General features: G+C 43.9%; 1 protein-coding gene across 3 annotated transcripts; it reads right to left on the bottom strand.

The window, feature by feature from the left end:
* Positions 1–5,658: 5,658 nt before the first annotated feature.
* Positions 5,659–17,027, bottom strand: NOB1 (NIN1/RPN12 binding protein 1 homolog (S. cerevisiae)). 3 transcript variants are annotated; one of them, XM_008567889.1, is made up of 9 exons: positions 16,956–17,027; positions 16,706–16,838; positions 15,052–15,182; positions 13,603–13,674; positions 13,263–13,391; positions 12,965–13,162; positions 12,358–12,455; positions 9,978–10,122; positions 5,659–7,206 (listed from the first exon to the last, which is right to left on the bottom strand). In XM_008567889.1, the coding sequence occupies exons 1-9, from the start codon at positions 17,016–17,018 to the stop codon at positions 6,937–6,939; spliced, it is 1,239 nt and encodes a 412-aa protein (XP_008566111.1). In that variant the 5' UTR covers positions 17,019–17,027; the 3' UTR covers positions 5,659–6,936. The 3 variants fall into 3 exon arrangements, with proteins under 3 accessions (XP_008566111.1, XP_008566112.1, XP_008566113.1); XM_008567890.1 differs by lacking the exon at positions 16,956–17,027 and having other exon boundaries at positions 16,720–16,738; XM_008567891.1 differs by lacking the exons at positions 9,978–10,122; positions 12,358–12,455.
* Positions 17,028–17,386: the final 359 nt, after the last annotated feature.

A 17,386-nucleotide genomic window follows, 5' to 3' on the forward strand; every position in this document is an offset into this window, starting at 1 on the left:
GACTATTGTTTTAGTCTGTTTTGTGTTGCTATAACAGAAATACCTGAGACTGGGTAGTTTATAAAGGAAAGAGGTTTATTTGGCTTACGATTCTGGCACAGCTGCATCTGGCACAGGCCTCAGGCTGCTTCTACTCATGGCGGAAAGCGGCAGGCAGCTGGTGGGTACAAGCAGATCACATGGCGAGAGGAAGCAAGAGAGTGGAAGCAAGAGGTGCCAGGGTCCTATAAACAATAAGCTCTCGCAGGAACTAATAGAGCGAGAACTCACTCATTACTCGCCCCTCCCCCAGGGAGAGCATTAATCCATTCATGAGGGATCCGCCCCATGACTCAATCAGTTTCCAACACTGCCATATTGGGGATCAAATTTCCACATGAGTTTTGGAGGGGACAACACATCCAAACTCCATCAAATCCCAAATCAAAGATTTAGTTTCAGCCAAATAATATCCATCATCTGTCACATTTAATTAAAATAATTGGGTGCTAGATTTTTGCATTTTTGAGTTTAAAGGTTAGTCTTATTTTCAGATATGGCTATGAAATATAAAACAAACCATTTATTTATGTGCAGTCATTCTTGTGTAGATGATTTACAAAATTTACCTTTTAAAACTTTGCTCTCATATGTGTGTTATGCATAGGTCAGAGTACTTGAATTTGCCTGTGTACTTTGGTGTTAAGGCAAGCTCAGTTTGGGCGTATGTATAAACAAAGCTCCCTTTAGCTCACTTTTTAGCAGTATTTACACCATTCCAGTATGAACTTTGCTTCTTTGCAAGGAAAAGAAATGATGTGTTGCATGGAGCAGTAGATGTAAGTGAATGTGTTTGGATTGTTGGTCTCTTGTGTGACCATCACCCAGCTATGGTCACCATAATCAAGTGTTCCTGAGGTACACTCCAGAGATTTCCTGTGTTCCTGGGGTACACTTTGTTCTTCACGTCTTCTTGATGAGGTTCTCCGGTGGTCTTTTCTTTGGAGACTCTTTTTCTTTCCAGTGTTAGATAAGAACCATGTTTGCTTTGCTCATCCCTAAAAAATGCATATTAGCCCTGCAGCTCAGTGTTCCAGATATCAGGGCACTAAGAGGCAATTACCCTCCCTTCTGCACAGTAGAAACTATCAACAGGTGCAATGAAATAACCATCTGGAAGTTCCTAACCTGTTAAAACTTGTCTTGCTGACTGAAAAGCTTGGATTAACAATTTGCTGTGCATGCACTTACAACTCCCTTTATCACAAAAATGTTCCTGCTCATGAGTTCATTTCGAAGCCACAGATATGCATCTTCACAACTGTCGTTGTCACTAATGCTGTTCACCAAGTGTTTTGAGCACCTGGCCTTGTAGACATTGGGATTCCATTTCTTAGCCCTGTGTGGTTAGGTGGGGCCGCAGGACTCATTCTGGCCATTGAACTGAGCAGAATCCTTTTGAGGCTTGCTTTGTTTGGCAGGACCCGAGCAGCCTTTGGTCTAGAGATAATAGTTTCCCACTCCTGAATGCTCTACTGGATGCCCACGAATTATGACATTTTCCACTCTGGTTAGTGGGAACACGAACTGTTCCTGGCTTTGTGTGAGCCTGGAGGGTGATTTCCTCTGCTTTTGGGGGGTATTTCTTTCCCCAGTCTTGGGAAGCTTCTCCCAGTGCTGATCGGTACTTAGCTGAAGACTCTGCAGGTCTATGGAGCGCCCTCTCTCTGTGCGATGCTCTCTCCTCTCCAAGATGCTGCCCTGCAAAGTCTACCCATTGTGGCCTGCCTGGATTCCCAGCTCTGTTTCTTTTATTCAAGACTTCTAAGCTCCACCTCTTCCTTCTGGAATTTCTCTCTAGATAGCCCACTACTGCAACTGTAGTGCTGACCTCATTTATTTCCCTCTTTCTCAGGGATTACCGTACCACACTGCCTGACCTCTAAGGGCTGAAAACCGTTGTTTCATATATTTTATCTGGCTTGTATATTGTTTCAGATAGGAGAGTAAATTTGAACCAGCTTGAACCCTTTTACTCCATCTTGACCAGGAATGGAACTGTATAACTTAGGAAATCTATTGTAAGTTTAAACACAACTCTGAGATTTCTCCATAACCAAACTAGTATTCTGGCACTGTCTGTAGTAACTGAAAATGGAGTTCTTAAATCAGTTGGTAGAAAATTGTGCTTTGTGGCCAGCTAGTCAAAACACTTTGATGCAGCTGGCAGAGTTATGTATATTACCTTTAAAAAAGTTAAATGAAAAACATATACAACAACAAATATTGACTGAGCATGTACCACGTTCCAGGCACTATCTACATAGTAAGGATAGAGCGGGGAACAAAATCAAGCCCATGTCCTCAAGGAGCTGACATTTTAGTAGTGGCAGATGGACAGACCATGTAGCAGATTATCTTTCCCCAAAATTGCCACAGCCATATTTTCAATCACATCTGCTTTTCCAAGAGCTTGACGCTTCTCCCATCAAAATATGGAGTTGAATTCTTTTTCCCTTTAACATGGGCAGGATTTAATACCTCAGCCCACAGAATGCAGCAGAAGTAATGCTGTGTGACTTCCAAGTCTAGGTGGTAGAAAATGATAGGATATGGGGCTGGCCCATGGCTCACTCAGGAGAGTGTGGTGCTGATAACACCAAGGCCATGGGTTTGGATCCCATATAGGGATGGCTGGTTAGCTCACTGGCTGAGCACGGTGCTGACAACATCAAGCTAAGGGTTGAGATCCTCTTACCGGTCATCTTTATAAAAAAAAAAAAAAAGGGTTTTGGGTGGCCCCCTCTCAGGGGGCTTGCCCTTAAAACCCCCCCCCCAAATTTGGGGGGGGGGTTTTAAGGGCAAGCCTCCTGAGAGAGAGCCAACCAGAATCCTATCTTTTTTCTTTTTTTTTTTTTTTAAAAAAAAAAAAAAAGGGTTTTGGGTGGCCCCCTCTCAGGGGGCTTGCCCTTAAAACCCCCCCCCCAAATTTGGGGGGGGGGTTTTAAGGGCAAGCCTCCTGAGAGAGAGCCAACCAGAATCCTATCTTTTTTCTTTTTTTTTTTTTTTAAAAAAAAAAAAAAAGGGTTTTGGGTGGCCCCCTCTCAGGGGGCTTGCCCTTAAAACCCCCCCCCCAAATTTGGGGGGGGGGTTTTAAGGGCAAGCCTCCTGAGAGAGAGCCAACCAGAATCCTATCTTTTTTCTTTTTTTTTTTTTTTAAAAAAAAAAAAAAAAAAAAAAAAGATAGGATTCTGGTTGGCTCTCTCTCAGGATGCTTGCCCTTAGAACCCTACCACCATACTGTGAGGAAGCCCAAGCTACAGGAAGAGGCCACTTGTAGGTATCATAGCTGAAAACCCAGCATAGGTCTCAGTTTACAGCCATCTTCCAACCACCAGACATTGAGTGAATGAGTGTTCAGATGAATCCAACCCCCTAGACTTCAAATCTTCCAGCTGAGGCCCCAAACATGGAGTACAGACAAGCTGTCCCAACTATGCCCCAACCTCAGAATCTGTATGCATAACAAATACACTAAGTTTTGGGGTAATATTTATGTAGCCATAATAACTGGATTAGGCAACAAATAATATGTCAAATGATTGAAAGAAGGTGGGGGGGGAAGGGAGGAGAAGTTTGGAGACTGGGTGGGAGGAGAGGTGCCGGACCATATAATGCAGGAATTAGCAAACTGTAGCCCATGTGCCAAATCCAGCCCACTGCCTGTTTTTATAAAGTTTTATTGGAACACGTAATAGCTGTGTCACGACCATGGACCTTTCGTTTATGTACTACCTGGGGTTGCCATTGTGCTACAACAGTAGAATTTGGTAGTTGTGACAGACAATATGGTCTGGAAAGTCAAAAATATTTACTATCTGGCCCTTTATAGAAAAAGTTTACCAGCTCCTGATGTAGGGCCTTGACCACAGTAGAGTTTGGTTCTTATTCTGAATGAAAAGGGAAGCCTCTGGAGTGTTTTAAGCAGTAGAGCGAAATACCTGACTTATCTTTTAAAGTACTAACCAGACACTATGAGGATCAGAAAGTGGAAAAGGTATTCTCTGCTAAGAGGCAGAAGGCCCTGTCCATACATACTCATAACTAATCATCAAACAAGCAAGCAACACATACTGAAAGTTTGGAATGTATTTTACATTAGGAACAGTGTTATACTAATCCTGTAAGGAGAAATGAACACTTATGCAGTATCTGCACATTAACATTTCTGCAGTATATCATAGCCCAGTGCCTTCCTAAAAAGATTTTATCTACTTATCACGGCAATACTGTGAAATAGGTGTAAGATTCCTTTTGCACAGAGGAGAAAAAAATGAGCTTTAGAGAAACTAAGGCATTCTCCCTGGGGTTACAAGGGTATGAGAGCCTGAACTCAGGCTTGGGCTCCAAGCCTGTCTTTTCCCCTCACTGTACCATCTCTTCTTTTGGCTTAAGTCCTGGACATCTACAATGAAAAATAATAGTACAGGGTTGGACTATAATTACACAAACCACAAGAGTAATAAATAACAAATTTGCCTTAAGTGCTTGCTTGTGCTTAAAGGGAACAAATTTGATTAGAAGTGGATGGAAATTTGTGGAGATGTGGGTGACTGCTGACATTTTGCTTCAAAATTTGGAACTTTCCCAATGAAAAGAAGTATTTAACTTTTTAATGAGATGTTTATCATTACTTGTTGTATTTTTTTCCAGCAGCTATTCAGTACAGGGATTGAACCCTGGACTTTGTGTTATCAGTACTGCCATCTAAGCAACTGAGGTAACTGGCCAGCCTCTATCATTACATGTCTGAAAAAAATTATGTGCCTGGATAAAAGATCAGAAGGGAAAATGAGTTTTTTTTAAAAAATTTTATTTCTTTACATTCTGTGATGTTGTTGCAGAGCAGCTGGGAGGGAGGGGGAGAGGGGAAAGGGGAAGGAAATGTGATGAGGAAGGAGTGGGGGTGGGTCTGAGGCCTGTGGCACCCCCCACATTCCCATAGAGGGGACTAGGGGGGCTTCTAGCGGTGGCTTGGTCATTGCTGGGCTGGGTGCAGGTTTCAGGGGGATGTAGTTTTTCTCTTAGGATAGCAAGATTACAGGAAGATTAAAATTTCTTTTCAGTATTTTGAGACAATTTAATAAGTTTTTTTTTAGACCAAACAGTTGACTACTTTATTTTTGGCGGCTGGCCAGTGACTTTCTAATTACATGTGAATCACTGGCAAAACCCTGGTCAGTCTTACTTAGTAAAGTTTTGTGGCCTCATGAATGGAATGGAACTGGGTGAGATTGGGAAGCAAGACAGAAAGGGAAAGGTAGTCAATGACGATGTGAGAGATAAGGGTAAATAAGGGTATAGTTACGCTAAAAGCCCTACCTACCCTTGGCCACCTTCTTTGTAGTCATTCTTTTGGCCACAAGAGAAATCAGGTAGAAGAGAATTGTGCTGTTGGGGTCAGTAAGGGTCGCCCTGATAGGACTTCCATCCCTCCCTCCCATCATGCCAATGGATACAGAGAAACATTTGGGAAAAACCTATGTAGTTGGGGTCACTGCAATTCCAAAAGCGACCTGTAGGGGTCGGTGGCCACCACCTTTATCATCTACAACAGCACACATTCTCCACCTACCTTAATGCAAGGGTTGTTCAATTTTTCTTCACAACCCAAACATTCTTGGTATCTGAAATGTTTTATTAATTTGAAGCAAACAAAGCAAGATGGTAAGACTTGACAATGCTGGGTGTCTGTTACATCACCTGCTACCTTTCTGTATGTCCCATGCAACAGTACGAGAAATGGAAAGGGCAGGTGCGACTACTACTCACCTCTCCTCCAATTCCCTGGGCTCTCAGTGGGTGTCAACCTATCAGCTAACACTCAAGAACATGAGTTTCACAAAGATAGGGGCAGGAGGAGGGTACAACATTCAGCCTGCTTTCTACAATCTCTGCTAGTACGTTTGCTACTTAAAAGCACAAAAAGACTAAGTTGAAATCTTGGCTTGGCCACTCACAAGATATGTGACTTTGGGCAAGTCATTCAACTTCTGGTAGCCAGGACTGCTGGAGATAACAACACCACAGTGATAGTGACGTTCTATGGATTAAACGGGCTAATGTAGATTAAATACTTGACACAGAGCCTATAGTATGGTTAAGTGCTTGAGTTGGTAACTTTTCACAATGGAGGTCTTGACAGCTGAAAAAGATTAAGGAAGGTCTCTACAAATTGACATGCAGTGATTTCGGTACTTATTATATATTAGATAATAGTAATGCATCAATGTTAAACTTCCTGAATTTGATCATTGTAACTGTGGCTATGTAAAAGAACACCCCTTTCCTAGGATGCATACTGTGTGTGCATGTACATGCGTGCATGTGTAGAGAAAGCAAATGAGGCCAAATGCCAACCACAGTTGACTGGAACTTTTTTCAAAAGAGGTTAAAAAAATAAAAAGAAAATAGTAGTTCTTAGTTTTATTGTAACATACCTATTATATTCTCTGGAAAAAAGATAAACCTAAATGCTTGATATTGGGCATACATACAGCTTAAGTGTTAGCCTTCAGATTACCTAAGCAGCAAAAATGAGGCTCTTTAATAAAAATGCACGGAAGCTTGCAACCACATTAGGAAAATATTATCACTTGGAAATTCTCTTCTTCAGAGGTTGGGCATTTGCTCCAGGGCACTGTTCTTTCTGTTTTCATCAACTTCCCCTGCACATGGCAGGAGTCCTAGTGCTCTGGATGCTCACAAGCCAAGGGATGGCCCAGTTCCACCAGCAAACACTCGGTGAGTCACGAGGCAGCACTGGGAAGCTGGGCTATTATTCCCATCCGGGCGGCTCTGGAGACAAGCAGCTGGGACAGTGGCAAGGCAGAGCCCGGCAGCCGCAGCAACAGGAGCAGCAGCAGGCCGGCTGGTTTGCCTGCGGCAGCTTGCACTTCACCTTTTCTTCACAAACTTCTTCCTGGAAGCGTTGGGATTCAAGCGTCTCCTCCCAGCTCCCAGGGCACTGTCCCGGACCTGTAGGGTGGCCGACCTGCTGGAGATGTCGTTCTCTGCAAAGGGAGATATCCCGGCTATGTAGTCAGGGGCAAACACGTTGGTTTTCTGCCTGGCCTTTCGGGAGAGTCTCAGCTGAGGGAAGCGCTGGTCCTCGGTCAGGTGAGGGTTGATGGCATATTTGCCCCCTTTGGGGGTGGGAAGTGAGTACTGTAAAGAGGAGGCCAGGCTGTTAGAAGAACAGTCACACATGTCCCGGTGCTGTTAATGAAAAGCTGACCTCGCAGATCCCAATGACAACAAGGGACAGTAATGGATGGCCTAGTGTGTGCTAAGCACCTGACACTCATCCCCCCACTTGATTCTCACCTCAACTCACAGATGAGAAACTGGACAGTACTTTGGCTACATATCCTCAGCCAAAGATTTGCACAGACACAGAACTCCAGTAAGCGAGTACCATTTCCGCCATAGTATGGGTTAGCAATTCTGAAACAACGTATACTCTAGGGTTGAGCAGATAAGTAAACTATTATGGGAAACAGTGTTACTAAGGGTGTTATGAATTGCTAGGAGGGAGGGCTAGAATGCACTCTGTGGGGTTGGGTTGAAATTGAAAGTATAAACTCATGGTTTTTAATACAGATGTAGGAATACAAGATACTCGTGTGCCATGTTTATTGAGCGCAGAGGAGCAAGGACACCCCAGGACTATGACCACACCCAGTGCCCAGATCTTTGTTTCTAAAAACCAGTGTCCACAAAAAAGAACCAGAGCTCCTGAGAGAAGTGGCTGATTCTAGCGCAGGGGCAGGGAAGGCCCAAGAGTCTGGGAACATCTCCCTGTGCTGGAAAGTAAGAGTGTTCAAAAAATAATTGGGACATGTTAAAAGGACACAGGAGCCAGCTCAAAAGGGCTCCCACTGGCCAAGCATGGAACAATTTGAGCATCAAAATAATGACAACAGTTCACAGCCTACAGACTAAAATAAAAGCACATGATACCATACTCATGTAAATAAATGGGAATAAAAGGAAAGTTCCTCTTTACAGTAGAATGCCAAGTAATAAATACAGAGGGAATGAGGAAATAAGAAAATCACCACTGGCGACCATTACTGTAATAACTGACCCAGTCAGCTTTAACCAGTGAGTTAAAGTTCAATGAGAAAGAGAATATTTAGAGAGTCCCTGATATGGGTTGAATGTCCCCCCAAGCTCAGGTCAGAGTTTGATTCCCAATGTGGCTGTGTTGAATGGTAGGGTCTTTAAGAGGTGATTGGCTTGTGAAGACTATACTCTCTTAAGTGGATTAATCAATTCATGGAATAACGGGTTATCATGGGTGTGAACTGGTGGCTTTATACAGAGAACAAATGAGCAAGTTAATAAGAGTTCTTGAGCTGCCTTATAACACCAAGGTCATGGGTTCGGATCCCCTACTGGCCAGCCACCAAAAAACCACACAAAAATAGACAGTGCCATGCTCCCCGTGTGATTGCTACATCACCACAGGACCCTGTACAGAGTTCCCACCAAGAAGGCCCTCATGATATGTGCCTCCTGCACCTCCCAAAATTCCCAGACTCCAAAACTGTAAGAAATAAATTTCATTTTCTTTCTAAACTACCCAGTTTCAGGTACTCTGTTACAAGAAACAAAAAACAGAGTAATGCAGTCCCAAAGTATCTTTCTACAATTATTAATTACAAATGACTTTATAGTGGATAAATCTCGCAGAAACTACCTTAACCAAGTAATCAAAGTTATTATCACCAGGAAACTAGACACCTAATTGTCACATACCCTCTGATATAATGCACTGAGGAAGATACAACACGTCACTTCTGGGGTGTTCCTGCTAAATTCACAGTCTGAACCTAATCATGAGGAAAAACTGGACACACACAAGCTGAGGAACAGTCTACAAAAAAACTGGCTTGTACTCTTCAAAACGTCAAGGTGATGAAAGACAAGAAGACTGAGAAGTGGACTCCAAAAAATCTTTCACTACAAGGGAAATGTGCAGAACTGGCAAAGTTTAAATATGGGTCTGCGGAATAGACAGTAGTATTGCAGCAATGTTAACAATGTTAATCTTTTTTTTTGGCAGCTGGAGGGTATGGGGATCTGAACCCTTGACCTTGGTGTTATCAGCACCATGCTATACCTGACTGAGTTAACCAGCCAGCCCTGCAATGTTAATTTCTTGATTTTGATAATTATACTGTGGCTACATAAGAGAAAGTCCTTGTTCTAGGGAAAAGGGCATATGTGTACAACTTACTCTCAAATGGTTCAGAAAAAAAAATGTGTTCAGAAAAAAGAAAAATACTATACATACACATACACACATGATGATGAAGCAAGTGTGGTAATAGATTAACACTGGGAAATCCAGGTGAAGGATAAATGGGAATTCTTTGTACTATTTTTGCAACTTTTCTATAAATCTAAAATTATTTTAAAATAGAAAGTTAAAAAGGAATTTCTTCTCATGCATTAGCGGCACATTTGCCACTTGGAGAAGTCAGTGCCAGGTTGGCTACATTCTCAGGCTCATTTGTCCCTCAGTCCTCTCACTCGGCTCCTTGGGACAAATCTGCAGCTGCTGCGTATCCAGCCAGGCTTCTCCTCTGTGCCGAGACCTTCCCCTCTGGTTCACGGACCTGCCCATCCTTCACTCTCCTGCGCAAATCTAACCTCCACCAGATGCTGGTGATCTCGCCCCTGGCGATCCCCCCACCACGCAGCCCTTAGCATTTGCTGCCTGGAATTACTGATCATTTCTCATTAGATTGCAGACACCTCAGGAAACTCACAAGGAGGCTTTGTCTACACTCTCCCCCATCTGTCTTGGTACCTCAGTTGCAGGCTTTCTCAATCCTGTATTCTTATAGAAATGGCTAGCCTAGGTTTGATTTTGTCCTCTCTCTTCAATTCTGGTGATGTCAGGGGAACGGGAGATGTGCCACACTCACCCGGAGGCCTCGTGGATTCAGCACCTTGGGGTTGCGGGAGAGGTGCATATGCAGGGTGCCGTCACCGCTGATGGTCACAGACACCTTTTTCAGGGTCTTGTTCCCACAATGTGAACAGAACACTCGGCTCATGTCAGATGTTGTCCTGAGGACACAAAAGGAGATGCTCTGTCTTGTAGCCACAAGCAGCGAATGCCAGCCCCAGGGCACAAGCAAGTCACAGGCCTCAGGAGAGGAGGAAGGGACCAGTGATGGGGAAAACTGAACTGCATTACACACTTAATGAAGACAAAGGTGGCCGGCCTCACTGAAGATAAGACATAAGCAGACTGCTGTGGCCCTCCAGCCAGGGAAAAGGTGAGCCAGGAGCAAATAAGTGAGTGTGGGAAAGGAGCAGGGCGTTGTATTTTAATATCAAGCTCTTACTGCCAGGCATGGTTCTACAAGTTTAACATCAAAACAGTCCTGTGAGGCTGGTACTATCTGCGTTTTGAAGATGGGCAACGGGGGCAAGTGGAGGGAGCTTGCTCAAGGTCACACAGCTAGCACGTGGCAGATAAACCCAGGCTGTCCAGCTCCTGAACCAATGCTCTTAACATCACTGTACCTCCTCAAGGGGTATATTATCATGGTTCTGCCTACCGTGTTCCCAAATGTCTGTCTGGGTGTTAACCCAGGAGGCGGCTCTGGAGGTAGCAATAATTTACTAATGAATTAGACAGGCAATGCTATGAAAGCTGCCACGGCTGAACTGGGCGTGGGTGTTGAGGGCAGCCCAAGGCCTTGATTCCCTCCTATCTCTGCAAGCCCATGTGGTGGATGTTGGACAGGAAAAAGCTGCTGCTGTCAAGTGCCAAGCAGTAGCCCTGGTCCCTGTCCTCTGGGAGTTCTCCATCAATTCCCAATGGTCAGGAGACAAGAGGTGCATGAAATGGCTGGAGAAGCCAAATCCTTTACCCACAAGTCTCCTGAGAGTGACTAAGTGCCTCTAAACAGGTGTTGGGAACTATTTAATCTTGACAAGAAACTGACCAGTCATTGGGACTAATCTCACAAGAATGGAGAACATTTCCAAGCTTTTCTAAGAATGTGTGTTCTTAGAACTTAAGGGAGCTTAAGGCTTCTTAACAAAGGACAATGGGGGAAATGAGATTTTATGAAGCAAGGAGCTTTACTGTCATGAGCCCAGTACATTTCAGCACTAGGCAAAAGAAAAATTACATTAAGGTTCAGAAGCATGCAGAGGCAGCTTTGAGGAATGGCTAATCCAGTCACTGGCAGAACTGCAGAAGATGGTGGCAAACCTGGGCCCTAAGCCAGGAGTGACTTGGTTATTTTTAAGCCTTCAAGGGAACAAGGCTCCATCCAGGCAACACCACCCTCAGTGGAACAGCTCTGGGGACCCAGTGAGGGACACCTCGATGCTTCAGAAATGTTCCACCCAGGCCTCCACAATCAGGGGCTCTACCAGCTGATCTACGAGATGACCACCAAATCCAGACTGAGACTGTGGAGTGGCCAGAAGCCACGCCAGGAGTCCTCCGGGCCACACTTCAATAGCAAGGCCACAGTGTAGTCTCTTCCACTCTAACCCGAGGGTCTCCAGGATCCCAGAGACCTCCCCACAGAATTCAAGCCCCCACCCCAAGAAGAGCCAATTCAAGAGTCAGGAAAGAAATGGGAGAAGGGAGTGGTCAATAAACTAATGGTTCATGGGAACAGACTATAACCTTTGTGCCAGATACTGTGCTAAGTCCTTCATCTGATTTACTTCTAGTTCCTCACAACACTTTCAATTTTAAGGAGAATCTGAAGCCCAGATAAGGAGAATCTGTTCAACTTCTGCAAAACTGAACAGATAGTAGGAGATAGAATCTGGATTTGAACCCATGTACTCTGAATCCAGATTCACTTTTTTTTTTTAAACAAACAGAAAATTTCAAGCATAAAGTAGACAGAAGAGCACAATAAGCCCCCCCTTGGACCCATCATCCTGGTTCAACAACTGTTAATCTATGGCCAACCTTGTTTCATCTCTACTCCCAGCCACTGTTTCTGCTTGTGTATTATTTCACAGTAAATGCCAGATACCATTCTCTCCAAACACACTTCAGTATCTATCTCTGAAGAATGAGGGTTCTTTGTTCCAGAACCCACATACTTAACCCTAATGCCACTGAGATTAGATGGGAAGTCACTGGCGACCTCTGTCCCAGGGCTTTTGGTACCCTTGTGGAGGCAGCACCTAGGCCACATAGCAATGACGACGTAGAAGGAATATGTGTACATAAGGCAGGATTCTCTTCCAAGAATTTTGTAGAAGGGATAGAAAAAGAGTGTTTAACAGATGGGCACTGGGTCCAGATTATCAGCTACGTACTTGAAACAGCCATGGCAGCGCAAGATGTAGTTGCGGGCCTCGCGGATCAGCATGCCGTTCACCGCCAGCACGTGCAGCCCCATCTGCAGCAGAACGTTCTACAACCCACAAGAACTGAACTGAATTTCCTTTTAAGTTTGTAATCACAGTTAAGAGAACTTCAGAAACCCCGGTTTAGCTCATAGTCCTTGGCTTTTTTTGCTAAGCAAAGTCAGCTTGGGATCCCTCCCAAAACATGTAAACAAGGACAGTGACCCATGTTTCTCCCTAATCCCAAGTACTGGGATCTGTGCTCATTATTTCACCAAGACCTGTCATTAGCAATCTCTCTCAACAGAGACCCTTATTTTGTCAGGAGCAAATACAGTCATTTCTGGGCTGGAAACCCTCTCTACCTTCTGAGCATAGAACTTCTATACACTGAAAGAAAGGCATCAACAGATCATGAAAACATCAAACTTACCAAAGAGCACAGGTAGTTTTCAGAACCAGAAAAAGAAGCATTACACAACAGCAGCTCTGTACACATCCCCAAACCTACGCAGGACCATTGCCGATGACCTGAATGACAAAGAGCCCAGGGCTAGCCCGTGCCCAGCCCACCCACCTGCATGGCAAAGTCTGTGGTCACACAGCCGACCCGCACATCCTTCGGTACGTCACACTGCTCCAGCTCCTCCTGGATCTGCCTGATGTTGCTGGGGGTTATCCACCCACCCCCGTCATCATCACTGTCCTCGTCTTTTCTTTCTTCAAATCCATTTTCTTCCTCTTCCTCACTTGGAACATCCTTACCTCTGTCAAACTGAAACATCAAAAGAATTCACAAGCTCCCAAGGCCACAGGAGCAGTGGGAAGAAACTACTTTGTTCTCATCAGGAGGAGAGCCTAAGTCAGGTCCTTACCAGCAGCTCCTGTAGTTCACAATCAATATTAGGCAGAGGGTTTCTCCAGAACATAAAGGAACTGAATTCTAGGTTCTCAGGCTCACTTGCTGGGTGTCCATGATCTACCGTTTTTTGTGGGGGTGTAGGCTAAGATTAAAAGAAATAATAATAATTTAAAAACCTAAATACTGAGAGGGTTACAGATGAAATCACATATGACATACAAGTCAGATCAGAGAGTGCTGGACAAACTATGTATCAGTCCAGGTGAATGTGGTTCACTGTCAACAGACACCTTGTGGAGAAGTGACAAGTTGCAGAACAAAGCATGAAGAGCCTGGCTGGTCTAAGGAATTACCTTGGAGGGCAGATGAAAACCAGAAATGTGTAGAGGAGTTTCTGGGTGCTGAATTGATGAGCTCACTTTAGCCTTAAAAAAAAAAAAAAAAAGGAAAAAAAAAGTGACAGCCCTGAGAAAGGTAATAAAGTTTGAAAATTCAACATAGGAACAGTAATTTTAAAGAAACAAAAAAACAAAAATGTTTTCCCCTTAGTTATTGAAATCAAAGATATCCAATGTTTAAAATATTGGAAAAAACATATTTAAAAAATGACAATATTAAAGTGGTCTCAATACCACTAAATAATCATTTCCGTATATTTGGTTTTTGTCATTATAAATACAGCTGTAACGCACATCATTATTTGTAAAACTTGGAAGTATCTTTGGTTATATCCTTAGGATAAATGCCTAAGAGTGAAATTGTTGGCTAAAAGATATGCTGTTTTAAAGCTTTTGATACAAAACATCTAACTGTTGCTAAAACAACTGTAGGAAACAATGGCTTTTAGAAATCATGGGTTGATGGATGCCAAATGACAAACCAGCTACTAGGTACACTGAACACAGAACCATTTCTATTCCCTTCACCACTTCCTCCCCCCTCCAAAAACAGTATGGCAACATGCAGAAATCTGTATTTTAGCATTTTAGACTTTTACCAAGAACCTACAGATCAAAAGAGACTGATGTACATTTGCTAATTGCAATGCATGAAACTTATCTGGATCCTGATCCAAACAAATAAACTATTCAGAAAATTTATAGGGAACACACACTCTATCTTATGGAATAACATGTTGCCCAATTCTAGAATCACAACAAAGCCAACAGAGATCTTTTTTTTTTTTTTTTTTTTTTTTTTAAAAAGATGACCGGTAAGGGGATCTCAACCCTTGGCTTGGTGTTGTCAGCACCACGCTCAGCTAGTGAGCAAACCGGCCATCCCTATATGGGATCCGAACCCGCGGCCTTGGTGTTATCAGCACCGCACTCTACCGAGTGAGCCACGGGCCGGCCCAACTGAGATCTTTTTACATAAATAAATAAAAATAGAGCTGGCCAGTTAGCTCAGTTGGTTAGAGCATAGTCTTGTACGGCCAGGCACCAAAAAAACACAAAGGAAAATAAAATTAAAATTAAATTGAGTAACTGAATATTGCGAACACTGACTGGATATTTGATGGGATTAGTGATTACTATTAATCTCATCTAGGTGTAATAATGGCTTTGATGTTATTATGTTAAGAGTCTTTGTTTTTAAAGACACTCCAAGAAACATCTATCTATATGATGTCTGAGCTGTGCTGTGTGTCAGTATAGATAAAAACAGATTAGCTGTGAGATAACTGTGGAGGTGGGATGATGGGAACACCGGGTCCATTATACTATTCCCTCTAATTTTATATCTGTATGATAGTTCCCATGATAAAAAAGTTTTTAAAAGATTCAACCCTCCCGATTTACCTTTTCTGGTTCTTTTTTTAAGTGAGACACCCCAACAAACTCTGCTTCCAACTGGTAGGTGAGTGCCAGCACTTGGATATCTGTGGCCGAGAGGCTGGGATAATCTCCAGTTTTCTTTGAAAACTCAGTCACTGTAAACAAGAGATTTCCAACGTCAGTTACAGGCAAAAAGCCTTATGACCTTCGATAACCATAATGAAAGTATCAAAAGAACTAGAGAGGATCAATATCCTCTGAAAAACCTTCTGACCTTTTTCTACTTATAGTAGAAATCTGTATTTTCTACCACCAAGAGTCATGCCAGTTAGGTCTACTGCAACATCCTTATCAAGTCAGGTAAAGGAACAAAACAAAGTCATTGAAAGTTAGTACAACATTTTTACATGACGAGTGTTCCTTATCAAAGCTTTGGTATTATTTTAGAATAGAAGCTCTCTTCTCACAGTTCTAGAATTCTCTAAGTATAACAATCTAGATAATAGAATGGATGATTCCAAAATGGAATGGAAGATTAATCCAACCAATTATTATAGTCTATGATGAAAGAAAAATATTGGGTTGCTCCATAACAAATTAATCGTATTTGGAAAAAAAAAAAAAGATGTCTATGCTTCATATACAGTAAATGCCAGCTGTTACTACTGTTATTCTCCTGAGACATCAACAATAAACACTTAAAGTTTTCTGACATTAACAGAAAGATATCTTCTGCTATACTGACACTAGGAACAGTAAGTACACAGCACACATTTCCTAAAAAACAGATATTAATTAACAGCAGCTACAATTTATTGTGCACTTACTATGTACTATGTATTGTGTTAATAGTTTTACATTAAGTCACTTCATCCTGTAAAGTACTATTAGTATTTCCTTAGAAGGATTAAGTAACTTGGCAAGGATCACACAGCTAGAAAATCGGTGGAGAAAGCAACAGAAGTCACAAACTACTTCAGTGGAGGTACCAACATCTCCACTGTCACCCTCTAACCTCTAAAACATTTGCAACTACTGAAGGCCTTTCCTGGATATCTTTGTCTTGATCCCAAGATCAAGAGAACAGCGCTGACTCCTGAGCCAAGAAATAATTGTTTAGTTTTCTTCCAGGTCTAACGCAAGTCCTAATATCCAAAACAATCACTACAGTAATCTACTTACAAGAAATGAACGAGAATAAGATATCCGGTTCTTCTATTTTGAATCCTAACACCTTTTTTTTGGTGGCTGGCCGGGTTCAGGGATTTGAACCCGTGATCTTGGTGTTACAAGGCTGCGCTCTAACCAACTGAGATAACCGGCCAGCCCTGAATCCAGACAAATTTACCGCGTGCTTGCAAAGGGCAAGACACTACGCTGAGTGACATATCCCTCACTGAATGCTCACAGCAAACTCGGAGGTAGGTACTATTATTATTCCCATTTAAGAGAAAAGGCCCAGAGTCCAGGTGATACACCCTAGAGCGCACAGCTACTTACTGGCAAGGCCCGGCTGACTCCGGACCAAGCAAGTCTCTCCTCCACCACGATCTCCTAGAACATGCTGTCTCTATCAACTGCTCTGATAATGCAGCCAGACCCCAGCTCGCACCCAACCGGGTCCCGCCTGCACCCTGGGCCCCAGCTTCCCCGTCAATGCTGGGGCAGAGGCACTCACCCAACCGCACGTACTCCGGGAAGGGCTCCTTGAACCGCAGCTCGTAGGGCAGGACGGCGAGCCTCCTGCGCGTGGCCTTGTCCCGAATCTCGCTGATCACCTCCCGGATGGTGTAGATGTTTTTCCCGATGTCCTGCGAGGAGAGCCCAGGTCACACTCGTCCGCACCACGCAATGCCCGCCCGATCTCACGCGCTCCCTCAGTGGCCGCCAGCCCATACCCCGCTCCTCTCGGCCAGAGCTCCTCGTACCTGCAGAGCAGCGTCCCGCAAGAAAGCCCCGGCGTCAGCCACAACGTGCTCCACTGGCGCCATCTCGGCCTGACGAGCACGGCGCGCGCATGCGCACGGAGCTTGTGCCCGCCCCTACGTCCCAATACAGGCCCCTGGGAACACGGAAGAGCAGCCACAACTTAGCGGAGCCACCTGGCGGCGGTGTCTGCATATCCTGGCTCAGGGCTACCCGTGCGCATGCTCAACGATACAGCTAGTCCGGCCAGGCAGGTGTGGGTGGGGTCAACTTCGGGGTGGGAGGGGTGAACACCTGAGGATGTCTGCTTCAGCATCCACTCCTTAGTACTTTCTTTTTTTTAAAAAAAAAGCTGACCGGTAAGGGGATCTTAACCCTTGATTTGGTGTTGTCAGCACCGCACTCTCCCAAGTGAGCCACGGGCCGGCCCTTT

This window comes from Galeopterus variegatus, unplaced genomic scaffold, assembly GCF_000696425.1.
Source record: "Galeopterus variegatus unplaced genomic scaffold, G_variegatus-3.0.2 Scaffold354, whole genome shotgun sequence".
In the NCBI taxonomy this organism is placed as follows: domain Eukaryota; kingdom Metazoa; phylum Chordata; class Mammalia; order Dermoptera; family Cynocephalidae; genus Galeopterus; species Galeopterus variegatus.